This window comes from Nomia melanderi, chromosome 2 (genome assembly GCF_051020985.1).
Source record: "Nomia melanderi isolate GNS246 chromosome 2, iyNomMela1, whole genome shotgun sequence".
NCBI lineage: Eukaryota > Metazoa > Arthropoda > Insecta > Hymenoptera > Halictidae > Nomia > Nomia melanderi.
The window spans coordinates 18,758,075-18,771,871 of record NC_135000.1 but is presented as its reverse complement, the minus strand read 5'-3'; the positions used below and the strand labels follow the sequence as shown (position 1 = coordinate 18,771,871).

At 33.6% G+C, this 13,797-nt stretch overlaps 1 protein-coding gene across 4 annotated transcripts in view; it reads left to right on the top strand.

Moving 5' to 3' along the window:
- LOC116429085 (uncharacterized) overlaps positions 1-11,900 on the top strand; it is a 31,335-nt gene extending 19,435 nt beyond the window's left edge. For 3 of the 4 annotated variants that reach the window (XM_031981542.2, XM_031981544.2, XM_031981545.2), the window contains 8 exons: positions 2,069-2,521; positions 3,019-4,694; positions 5,704-6,189; positions 7,889-8,066; positions 8,754-9,196; positions 9,653-10,019; positions 10,426-10,753; positions 11,018-11,900. In XM_031981542.2, coding sequence (XP_031837402.1) covers positions 2,069-2,521; positions 3,019-4,694; positions 5,704-6,189; positions 7,889-8,066; positions 8,754-9,196; positions 9,653-10,019; positions 10,426-10,753; positions 11,018-11,276 — 4,190 coding nt within the window. In that variant the 3' untranslated portion in view covers positions 11,277-11,900. The remainder of the gene's footprint in view (positions 1-2,068; positions 2,522-3,018; positions 4,695-5,703; positions 6,190-7,888; positions 8,067-8,753; positions 9,197-9,652; positions 10,020-10,425; positions 10,754-11,017) is intronic. The other variant, XM_031981543.2, reaches the window with a different exon arrangement.
- The last annotated feature ends 1,897 nt before the right edge of the window (positions 11,901-13,797 follow it).

The following is a 13,797-nucleotide window of genomic DNA, read 5'->3' as shown; positions in this document are numbered from 1 at the left end:
TATTGGGTTGCATCTTAAATCCGTAATGCTCTCTTTGAAGTAACATTTTTTAGAACCCTATTGCGTTCGTATTGAATGTACAGTGAATATATGTATGTAGTTCGGGAATAACACACGGAAATATAGAAAAACTAATAAATAATTATGTTTATGAATAATAAAACAAGTAATGTTTAAATATAGGAAACTATATACTAGCGACACACAATTTACTGTCACGAAGGGCAACGCACGATTCTCTTTACATTTGCACTCAAAAATCATTCTGTTCCTTACAATCATTCTTTTCATTCGCACTCTCCACAAACTCTCAAATATACCCCTTCAAAGCCGAATTGGAAACTATTGGCCTGCAACGTTGTGCAGGTCACTTACTCTCGATCGTTACGCTTTCGCTTACTTTAAAATACTGTAAAAAATTCACTTTCAACTCTCAATTTTGAGGGGTGCTTTCACCTGTTTAAAGTGGACGTTGGCCGATAAGAAAACATACGTGCTAAATATTTTCTTGAGAACTATGTCTTACATAACTTTCATCAAAATCGGTGTTTGATGGTTGAAAAGGATTCCTTGTGAGATGAAGATAATTGTATTTGAATTTTGAATTATTTTTATTATTAGACGGAAGGAGTATGAAGACATGTTTAATAATTTAGTAGGTTTTGTATTTCGACTATATAGGAGTGAAGTATCTTCCAAAAAATTATAATAGACATTCCCAGATTTAGATTAGTAAAATGGTATGATCGTAACATTTTATCTACGGCTCCTGATCGAGGCTACCAGTTAATAATTAAAAATATGGTTTTCGGTCAGGTGTAAGAGTGTATGTTTTTACTTGCAAAGCTCTGTAACTTGAAAATCGAAGTGTATGGAATCTCGTTATATCGCATTTCTTCTATTTTAAAGCAGAGTCATTTTAATAGATTATATACGTATATCATTAAGCATTCGTAATGGAAAAGTCGATTAATAGGCTTGCGGTGGATAAAGTGTTAATCTAAGTATTAATACCGTTTACGCTTATTCTATGATTATCTTTGTCTATGCTATGTTTTCAGTCAAGTGTGCTTGGTATTTATCTTACAAATGGATTCGTAATTATCAAGTTTATGCGAATTTTAATGTTAGAAACATTGATTTTCATGACCGAATGATTAGGAAATAGGCAAACTGATGTAACGTATAATATTTACCATTCGAGTACGGTTCTCGAAGGTCTTATTCTGAAATAGTCTTAAAACTGTGGAAGCGATGATTTCAGATGTGAGATAAAGAGTGAAACGGAAGGTCAATCCAGATTAACGATAAGTGCACATCCTCATTCACTGGAAAATAGTTTGCCGTATACAGAATCTCTTTTTCATACTTAGAGCAGTACACGTGATAAGCGAATATGAAATTAGCATTATACAGGAATTAGATAAATAAAATGATAGCTACACAAGATTTTGATTTATCTCTTTAAGATGTTCTACAGACTTATGTAGAGAATAAACATATCTAATTTTTTTTAAGGAGTCATTAAACTTTTGTCTGTATATATTTTTGCGGAGAAATATTATTATTATACATATATCGTTGCCTAGCAACACGAACATCATACACACTTACAATATCCATCGTATTCATACGATACCCGCTCTTCAGCATAAATCTATTAAATACGTACTTTTTCGTGACCCGCGCTTCAGTGACAGACTGCAAAGTACGTTTTCCACATGCAGTGTGTTAAAAACAAATTATTTAAAAAGAATTTATATTTGCAATTCACTTCATTTTTAAAAAATATTCAATGTTTAATACACAAATTCCTAATTTCATTACCAGAAATTCTGAAAACCATTTTAACTTCAAATTCTCGTACTTCTATTTTTAGTACTCTCAGTTTCAGATATCTTTGTTTTAAGAAATACATATAAACAAAATTACTCAATAGAAATTCGAATACACCTAAGCATCGCCGTTTGTAATCTTAAAAATGGCTTCCTTTTGAGTTGCTTTACTTATTTCACTTTAAAACATTGTATGTATAAAAATTAGAAACAATATGTTCCATTGTTTTTAGATGCTGAATTGGAGAACCTCGTAGGACAGGGATCAGTCAATTCTCAGAATTTGACTTCACCGGCGGCTCCAGTTGTCACGGATTCGGAGTTTACGCCTATACCTTTACATTCCGAGACCACTAAAGCTCCAGAAAATCAGCCAGCGAGGCAGGGCTACTTTACCTCGATACTTTCATCTTTGCCGAACTTGTCTTTATCGTCAATTACTGGGGAGACCTCGAATCAAGGGCAAGAGAACGTAGCCAGCTTACAGAATAGGAATCCTCATTTGCCACCACCCGATCGTCGCGATTCTCTAAAGCACACGCCACCACCCCCGGTCTCTAATTTCCAGGACTCGCGACGCACGAATTTCGCGAAATCCGGTGAGGTTTATTCCGGAAATAGTCCCAATTTATCAGCACCACCGCAACCAGCTGCTGCGCCGCCAACAATACCTTCATCGGGTGATGGTAAGTGTTTACGGTTTGTGGCAGACACGGAATAGAATAAACCAATCATTCTATAGGCTTTTGTGTTCTTTTGGACTTATATTATTAATCGTTTGCAGTCGAATGATCTGTTTGCAGTCTGGTCACAGACACTAAAATTGTTGTATTACTAAATTTATTTATGTTTACATATGATTCGTAAACATTTATATCATTATTTAAATTTTTATATTATATAATAGTTTAATAATGTAATATTTTATATAAATTGAATGTACTATTAAAGTATTCGGAAGTTTGGGAACATTCATGAACAGCTACACGAAAATGTATTGAATGATTGGTTACTTCAGTACCTCAATTGTGGTTTTATTATTCAGCCTTTATATTTAACAAAATTTCTTATGTGAGAGAATAAAAGTACAAATAATACTCAATTTTAATTTCATAATAATGCAGGTCCTTTATACTCTTTTGGATTAATTCCATAAAATAACTTATCGCTGTTCCTTTTTTAGGACCCATTTCGTATCGACTTGGCAATCAGAGACGTCTTAAATACGCACCGCCACCTGAATTGACGTCAAACACATCGAAACAATATTCTACACCACCGATTCAGCCAGAGTTCACACCGCAGAATGTCGTGTCATTAAATATTTTCAACCCGAACGAATCAGTTGCTCCAGCTCAAACTTATCAGCCTGCTGTAACTCTTGCTTCTACAACGCCGTCGCTCGAACATTCAACACCTGAACAATTATCCCAAGCTAATTCTCGGCAAGAGTCCTTCAGGTCTAGTCCAGTCGCATCCGGCGTCTCGCATAGCTCAACCGGAACTCCGCGAAGTGCAACTCCGCAAAGTCCGAGCTCCGGCTACGAGAATGTGCCTTTAACTGGAAGAACAGCGATTCCGCAGTCATTGTCGCGGCCAATTCCTGTTCAAGTTCCAGAAACCGCAACTCCGCAGAACACGCCGGTAAACTTTTCTTTCCCTGGCTTCGACTTGTACGCCAATCAACGAGACTTTTTATCGTCGATTAATTCGGAAAAGGAGGCAATCGTTGCAAGAAACGTATCGAGTCAAGTAGAAGCACAAGCTTTGCAGAGCAATGTATCCGCATCCGCCATCGAAGTTAAACCAACTGTAACATTTGCTCCGACCTCAGCGGTTCAGATTTCAGAAAAATTGGAACATTTGCTCGCCGAACGAAAAGAAGACCCGTTAGACTCACCTGCTGACGTGCCGATCAAAACCGACGAAAATATATTAGACGGTCAAGCCGTTGAAACTTCTGACGAAGCGGCTTTGGGCGATATCAAGGAAAACAGTGAATTGCTAAAATTAGATTCGTCAGCAGATTCGTTTGTTGCACAGGAAAGTTCTGTACTTACAGCAGTACCTTCTAAAGCAGAGCATACAGCGGCTGAAAAGATTGATGTGACCCAAAGTCATGCTGTGTCGTCGAACGTATCATCCTTCCAACATTTTCAAACGCAGCCTTTTTCGCCAAGCTCTGGTTTCCTCGAGGATCAGACGGTACAGCAGAAGTCTAATTTAAACTATATTCCAGTTGAGAATACAAGCTCAAGTGCTTTCGTTAAACAGCCGCAGCAATCGATTCAACCGGCAAGCTCGTTTTTCGATTCAACGGGAAACGTCAGTCATTTCTCGCTTTCTCAGTATAAAGAACCTAGCACAGATGTTGATTTAACGGAAACTACCTCGGAGAACGATTCACAGCAACCGCCTTTGAACGCGTACTTTAGCTCTCAGTACAATAGTCCTTCAACATTCTGGGACAATTCGGTTTCTAATACGGTGGTCGCTAACACAACATGTGACACAGTGGCTCAATCAGTTCCACCACCGCAACTTTACAATCCTTTGGAATTTCAAACCGAATTGCAAAAACCACCACCAGCGAAACATCATCCGTACGTTTCTTCCTTCGTGCAACCACCGAAACCGCCATTGAATCAGGCTCAACATTACTTTGAGGATTTATCTGGTTCGACGACAACGTACGCTACAGCGGTTGGAAATAATAATATATTCCTTCCGAGCCCTCCTGCGCTGACAAATGTACCTGAACCGACAGGTTCGGCTACCCTGAGTCCAGTTCAAATGTCAATTAATCCACTAGGTGGTCGCTCGACTACGGATAGCGTATTTGCTAATTCTCAAAATTTGGTAAGATATGAGAACTTTTGCATTGCGTGATGCTGTACGATGTTTATGTATGTCTGTATTATGTTATATATATATATATATATATATATATATGTTATATATATATATATCATATATATATATATATGAGTCGTTTTTAATATAAGTTTAAAAAGCTTTTCGGTCAGAGAAGACCTCTATATATAAGGTTTTTGTTACCTTCTATGTTGTTGTGACGCAACATTCTTACTTAATTTTTGACTCTTCAGATCGCTACATTTATTTATCAACATGTTTTTCCTTCTATTACTTGCTTATTATGTGTCCATTTTTATTTTTAAAATTTTTAATATACATAGTGCGTACATTTCAACGAATCAATGATATTTAAAATCTACTGAAATCAATCATCAGTACTTTAAATAGTTTTTTAAAAATCATTAACCATAATGAAACACGTTCATGACGCTTTCAATGTATTGATGAATCAACAAAGTGCTCTTAAGATTTAAAGATTAAGTATATAATTTCTTCTCAGCAGTATAGAAGTTAAAAAAGAAACATCGCTTATATAATCTTCATTGACTGTTAAGTAATTAATGAGTGTCTACGAAGAAGGTCGTACGTAACAGTTCCCAGAAGTTGCAAGAAAACGTAAAGGCGTGTAAACATTGTTTACACTGTAATAATTCCAAAAATTAAAAAGTAAATAATAATCTAATAATAACAGTAAAATATCGCTTCATTTAATTGACAATACCAATCCATTGAACAAGAAAAACAAGCAAAATTTACCTTCTTATTTCATTAACATTTTACAACGAAATAAAACAATTGTTATATTATTGTGGTCTCCAGAAAGTTATGCAACTGTCATATGTAACATATTCATGATATTTTAATTACTTCGGAAATATTTCAAGTAATAAAGCTAGTTGGTACCTTGTTTCGTGTTTCAGTTCAGAACTAAATTAAACCTGTCACTAAAAGAAAATAGTTAAATCTGTGTTGTTCTGTTAATAAATTTCAGACTGCTGGTCCCCCAGACAAACGCATGCAGTACAGAACGGTGTATCATCATTGGTTTTATCGCAAAGAGGTGGAACACAAAGTGTTATGGCTTCCGTTTTCTATGCAAGATAGCTTACGCTTAGAAGAGGTTCATAATTCCACTGAAATTACCCCCGAGACTACCGTCGCTACTGACGGTGGTCGTTACGATGTCGACATTTTACGACGTCGGAGATCTCCCGTTTATTGGAGCGGAGTATCGACGGAAGTGAGACGGTGCTCCTGGTTCTTCAAAGGGGTCGCTGAATCAAAATACATCCCTTACGACGAGAGCGTCGCTGCGAAACTCGAGGAGGAGTATAAACAGGCGTGTATGACGAATAATTGGAATCGAAGGGTCGATTTGAACAATGGGGAGTACGTTATTTTCCATGGTGCCACGGTTCAAGTTCATTACACATCGCCTGTCTCCCCGGAGGTGACGGCGTCTTGGAGTAATAGCGCGGTAAATAGTCTATATTTATCAATAAGTTACATGAACAAACCAAATAATGAATTCGAATGAAGTCAATATTTAACGTGAACACATTTTACGTACACCCTGAAGTGTTTCCAAATTATCTTGATTGCTATTAGTATCAATATTTTAAAAATAAGGTATTTTAAATGTTTACTTTAAGTTGTTTTATTTGGATTACAAAGTATCCAGGAACTATGAAATATATATGTTAAATATATGTATATTAAAATGTTTGCTACTAGTTCCATATATCTGTATATTACGCGAGGAAAGTGGAACTAATATTTTGCAGATTTTTTATGAAAATAATCTAGCAAAAAATAGATAACTCTTCTTTGTTACATTTTATACATGTTATATGAAGAGTACCTGTAATAAAATATTGTAATTATAAAGACTGTTAGCGAGATAAATGGTGGTAACGAACGTGTTCATATCGTAATGTACTGGTATTAGACAACATTGTTGTTTAAGAATACTGTGAATTAATATTTGCTTAATACATAGTTACGATTGTTATATTTGAATTCGGAAGGACACTTTTTCCAATACAGAGTCTAGTTTATAATAAAAATATCCAAAAGAATGGGTCTTATAACATTACTTTATTTGCTAATTAAATGAAAACGATTTGCATTGATAAATCACTTTCTTTAAGAAATTGAGAATACATTTATTTTGTATTCGAATTATTTAATTTTGGTACAGTGCCATTAAAAAAGGTTCGCTTTCATGCAAGTATAAACTTGAAAAAGTATTAAAAAAAATGAAATTAAACATTCTTGTTACTGAAATTTATCTTACTGTGATGCTAGAGTTATATTTTATTTAGTTTTCCTGTATTTGCTAAAGTATGTATTCTGTATTGAATAGTTTATACGATCTCGATTACGACATGCCAATATATGTGTATAAAGTTAAATTTGTTATAAAATGTTATTTCCGCAATTTTTACAATTGACGCAACATGTTAAAGTGGTTATTTTACATTTTGTACTATGTTCTTCTAATTGCTTATACTTTGTATATGATCATTACAATAGTGCTGACGTTAAGCGTTATTATTACATAATTTAACAGGCATGTTGTTACGAGAGTATTGCTTCCTCTGTTCTTTTTATAGATGAACCTAGAAGTTAAATGTTAAAGAATTATAATCGCTGAGTTCTATATAATGTGCAATAAGATCCCGTAATAGAAAATTACCTTTGAGTAAGAATGAATAGAAATCAGTTTAAATTTTGGAAAATACGTTTTTGCTAAAATTTTTGTTCCTCTTTAAATGATATATCATATATCTGAATTTTATATTTTCTTTTAGCGTAAAATAATACGAAGTAACTCTTTCCGTAATAGCTTTACAGAAACGGCTTTGTTAATGTGTATATGATGCTAATCGAAGTATTCAAGCTTTGTAGATTCCAAAGGTCGATGACTTTATAATTCATTCGCTAAAATAAATTTGCTTTAGGTAATATATTTATAAGTACGAAATGCTGAAAAATCTTTACAGTTGGTTTTATTAGAAAGTTCACTTAGCAGCTATGAATGTTTTACATTGTTTAAATGTTTCACTTTTTTTCTAACATCAATACTCTTACTAAGTGATTTTGGGTGATGCATTATTTTTTTTAAATAATGCGCGCATGGTTCTGTTGGAAATGTTCAATCATGATTTGTACAGGGTTCAGAGGACAGTGCATATTTACAGGGTGCAGCTAGTAGGCCACGAGTGGTAAAAAGGGGCCTCGACGAATTTCACATTGATGATGGCGAACCTGAGACGGTGGACCATCTTCTGTTCCTCGTTCATGGTATAGGGAGTGTCTGCGATTTGAAGTTCCGAAGTGTCGAAGAAGTCGGTAAGTTTTTAATTTCATTAATTTTAATGTTTTATTAACTCCTGATTTTGTTAAGATTTTATGAGAGTTAATTGAATTAATTTTAACAGAGTTAAAGTTATTATTTCACTATTGAGGACACTTCTTGCACACGCAATAACAAAACCTTTTTAATCTTGATTTGAATGAATTTATAGTATTCACAAAGAGAGTAATAATATTTTTAACCCTTTGTGGACGAAGACCCTTCGAAACATACAAAACCGTCAACATATGGAGCTAAATTACATATCAATTGCTTAATTAATAGAAAAAAAGGAAGTTAGAAAGTTAGGAAATTAGTCTTCCAAATACGAATATTTCATCTTACTGAAATGCCGATTATAAACATTTATAGTCAACTTTACAAGTGTGTAGAATTTTTTAAAACGAAACGAAATTAGAACATTTTATCAAATTTAATATACTTTTTAATTTTATTTTCAAACCATTAAAGTTTTTGGAAGAAGTTACAAGACGTCTCGTAGAAAATTTCAAGCACAAATTCACATTCAGTCTAAATTCGAACAAATCATCCAATATTTTTAAAAGATAGAATATACGTTTCTTAGTTAAATCTTTGAAACACTATTGATCAAGTAATGATGTATTGCTTCAATATTTGCTTCGTATATTTTTAATAATATGATATATATTGTATGGTTGCAGTTGACGAATTTCGAAGTATATCGCTGCAATTGGTTCAGTCGCATTATCGGACCGCTAGCGAGCAAAGGATCGTGAATAGGATAGAAGTTTTACCTATTTCTTGGCACACGACGCTCCACTCTGAAGACACTGGAATCGATAAGAAGTTACAGGCCATCACGTTGGATAGTATACCTAAATTACGACACTTCACCAACGACACATTGCTCGACATACTTTTCTACACTAGTCCTGTCTATTGCCAAACCATAATGCAAACAGTCGGGAGTGAGATGAACAGGCTGTACACGCTTTTTAAAGAAAGGAATCCAGACTTCGAAGGAGGAATCTACTTAGGTGGTCATTCGTTGGGCAGCTTGATTTTATTTGATCTTTTGTGCCATCAGAAACCAGCATCCGATAAGAAACCGAATGCCGATGACACTGAAACGACTGAAGAAAAAGTAAGTGAATATATGTATTCACTTATTTTATTGTGGAATAAAATATTACACGATTCAAAATTACAGGACTGATTAGACGCTTTTAAAATAAAAGGATGTTTAATTAGAAGCGTTAAAGATAATTTGATTTCAATCTTTTAATAGGTTTTAAAATTATTAACAACGTTAAATGTTTCATGGAATACGAATCACGTGACTTCCTTCGAAGTTATTTGGAAATTTATTGATGATATAAATGAGATAATAATATTTAGATATAAATAACAAATCTTCTCATTTTATTTCATTGAGAAGAAAGTTATTTTTAATTCCTTGACTTGTTATTCCATGAAGAAATTTCATACTTTTGTCTATTAAACATCTTGCTATATTTGGCAGATTTTAAGTAATTAATAAGGCATTAGAAAAAATATTAACATAATTGTTTTATGATGTAATTGTTTTTCTTTTTTGCAGAAAGAAGAAGAGAACAATGCTTTGCAAACATCATCCGGGCCAGCTTTAAAGCGACGTCTTAGTAAAAAGATAAGTTATGTGATAGGTGCTGCTGGAACAGGTCAACCTTATATACATTATCCGCAATTAAATTTTCACCCACGTGCCTTTTTCGCTCTTGGTAGTCCGATTGGTATGTTCGTAACAGTTCGAGGTATTGATATGCTCGGAGAAGACTTTGAGCTACCGACGTGCCCAGCTTTCTTCAATATATTTCATCCATTTGATCCTGTCGCCTATAGAGTTGAGGCACTCATTAATCTAGAAGCTCACAAGTACCGGCCAATGTTAATACCGCATCATAAAGGACGAAAAAGAATGCATTTAGGTAAATATTTCAACCCTTTTTGTTTTTTACTATGCAAGTCTTATTGTATATTGTTACATTTATTCTGGATGAGTCACTGTGTCTAAATGACTAAAAAATATAAACAATTTTTTTCAACTACTTAAATATAAATATATATGCATATCTTTCATTAGTAGTATTTTGATTAAAATAGATTGTTGAATAAATCTATTACATTAATTTAACTTAATTTATCTTAATCTTTAAAAATTTAACTTAATCTTTTTTTGCGATAACAATTTTGAACAATTAAGGTTTTAACGATTTTTTTTACTATATCGGAACAAAGAACATAATTATTAAATTATACATAAATATAATGTGTCCAGAAATATTTATCTCCTGTTTGATATAACAAAATATATCTGTTTGCCCTACGTTGCAGAATTAAAGGAAACAATGGCTCGAGTTGGAGCGGATTTGAAACAGAGGTTGCTTGATTCCGTAAGGAATACATGGAATTCGGTCTACCAGCTGACCGTATTTCATAAACCGGATAACGGTACCCTCGAGCAAGAAATTAACAAAGTTGTCGAAGAAGAATTACAAAAAACACCAACTGTGCCAGAACAACAAACCACCGACGACGGTGGCGCAGATTTTAAAGTGGGTAAATTAAATGGTGGACGAAGAATCGATTACGTTCTTCAGGAAGCTCCATTTGAATACATTAACGAGTACATTTTTGCTTTGACAAGCCACGTCTGTTACTGGTTAGTACAATTTCTAAAATCTTATCGGAAGTCAATAAAACATATTGAATAGAGTTTGAAAGATACTTCTATTCTATCTATTAATTTAGAACTTGGAAAAGTTAGAAATATTTTTCCCTTATAGGTTTATGTTTTTCTGTATGATCTTAAAATGTCCTTTAACTTTCAAGATTGTCTTTACTCGTGGTTGATATATCGAAATAAAATATCTTTTACAGCTTCATATTTAAGAGAAAGACTAAACAATAAATTATTTTTGTTTAGGGAATCTGAAGATACTATGTTGTTAATGTTAAAAGAGATATACGGTTCCATGGGTATCCAGACAGATGCTCAACTGCCTCAACAAACGCTTTCGATAGAACGAACGACTCCTTCCCCATCCTTGGTATCGTCTCCATCTACATCTAGCAAATGTGACATAACGTCACCGATACCTGGCACAGCAATAGATCCCACTGCACCAATATCGGACAAATCCATCGGTCCTCCTCCAATGAGTGGATTTGTTAGAAAATCATGATTAAAGAAGAACTGTTTGAATATTAAAGAGTTTAGTGAATTTGAAATCCAAGGTGGTGGAATATAACTAATTGCAGCTGATCAGGTTGATGCAGGCATTGTACCTGACATTATACGAATCACGGACTACAAAAATAGTGAAATCAAAGTTTTTCATTCGTACGAAGGTTATAATAGAATATTTTTAGCAAATCTACTACTATATAAAGGTTCCACAATAATGTTCGTATGGATTGTTCTTTTGCGCGCTTTAAGAAGAGAATGGTTAACATCGTCCCGAAAATCGGTCTACGTGAGGTATCTAAACACAAATCGACTAACTGCAGTCAAATTGTGTGATAAAGAGTTAAGAAATAAAACTAATAGTCGTGGTTTACATTTTTGGTATGTGAAAAATATTTATAATACTTGCAGGAAGAAAAAACAAACACACGCAAACAAATGACTCTTTGTAATATGAAAAAGATGATGAAAGTTAGTCATATTGTTTACTGTAAATACATAATTTATAAATTGATATAAATTAAATGAGATATATATAATTTTTTTCAAAGTACTCTTACATTGTGAGAATTTACGTGTAATTTCTCGAATGTGTGAGGATTTTAATAAAATACGTTATTCTTATAATTGAAAGAGTTTTCCAATATCCCTATGTTTTTCCTTTCACATTTTTAGCCACATTATTACATGTATGGAATAAATATTTATATTTTATAATAATAATTTATACTTCGATAATATTATTGATGCTTGTGCCCTTCATCAGTAACGGGGTTATTCTTGTAAACGTCGCATTATAACAAATATTTAACATAAAAATATCGATTATTACTATAGACCATTTCTTTAAAATATTTGTTGTTAATATTTCTGTTCTGGAAATCTAATCTCGGTTGCTCCTTTCATTATTTTCACACAGTTTTCGATTTTTTTAATAACTGTGTTAAAAGAAACAAAACTTGTTTTTTTTTATTAAAATTCTTTTATGTACAAAAAAATATCGTACGAACGTTTGAGTAGTAGATTTTTTCAATTTTGCAAAAAATTTAATATTCGTCGATTCGATTAAAAAAGAGCTAGAACGAAATTTTGTAAAACGCTAGTTGAAACTCGTCAGAACTATTCTTGTCGATTGGAAGCCAATAACGTTATTAGTTTTGGTACGATAGAAGCCATTGCGAAATTTTGATTGTTTTATCATATGTAATCTTCCTGAGAGATTTGCAAACGTTCGTAAAAATGATTTCAGAAATTGTTTTTAAATATTCATAAAATTCAGTAAATATTTCATTTTTTCTATTACAATCATCGAGAAGATACAAGTGTTTCTCAGAGAAATGGCTAAATAACCTGGTTGGGTAATGTACGGACTAAAGTATAAGCTAATGAACATCTTAATAAACACATTCTTATAATATCTCCAGAAGAATAAAAGAAAGTTGTTTGGCTACTCGGTAATTTTAATGTTAAGATTTCCTTCATTTTCATCAGCAATGAGCATTAGAAAAACAAAAAATTTGCCAATCCCGAATGTTTTGAAAGAGAATCGAACGACAAGAATATCATATAACAGAAAATACATATTCTCTTTTTCGTAATTTTGTGAAATTCTGTCAAGGCGAAACTAATCGTCGTTGCGGTACTTACATGCATTTGATAGAACGATGCCATTCGTGTAGCTTTAGGAGGATCATCGAATGGCGTCAGCTTATCGTGCGACCAGTTTTTAGTTAGCTGACATAAAAAAGAATGCTTCGGCACATGCATGGGTATCACGAAACGTTAATTAATTGCGGTGCACGTCCACAGGGCTGCGAGGGCTGCTTTGCATTTTGCGTGCAAGTCCTCGTAAAACTACATGCCTGTCAGCCCGAGCGAATTTCAAGATGATTTATCGTCCCGGTAAAACTAAGTTTTTCGCGATACTTCGTGGTTTCGCGGAGGGCTTCTGGGAGGCACAAGCGATGCCGGTGTGCATGCCACTACATTCGCCGGCTATACAACTTGTACCGTTGCTTACGCGATCTGACATCGTTGATCGACTTGTATTTTATGTCCCTTCCATCCAGCTCAGCCCCGCTTTAAAATATGTTTCCTCTTCTTGCCCGTGGAATCTCGTCAACTGATTTCCCTCGCAACTTCGCGTGAACTTATTCTACTAAGTTAAATTTAGAATGACGAACATCTGTGATTAAAATTTCAACCTTTCTTATTCGTAATTTTGGAACTTCGCGTCTTTCTACCAGATAAGCCATTTATAATAATATCACTGAACCGAACTTCACTGCTTTTAGCGGTGGAGAAAAATTGATTTGATTTAGTGTATTTTTTAGGTAGATGTTTCTGAGGTAAATTAATATCGATTATTATCTGATATAATTTATTATTTACCAGTTTTAATCAAAATTATTTTTCTAAGTGTATTATAATTGCTTGAGTTTGTGGACTAAAATCGTTTCAGCTTTCTTATGTTTCATTATTTTTGAGATCTCAAGGTTATCTTAATAACTGAGATTCTT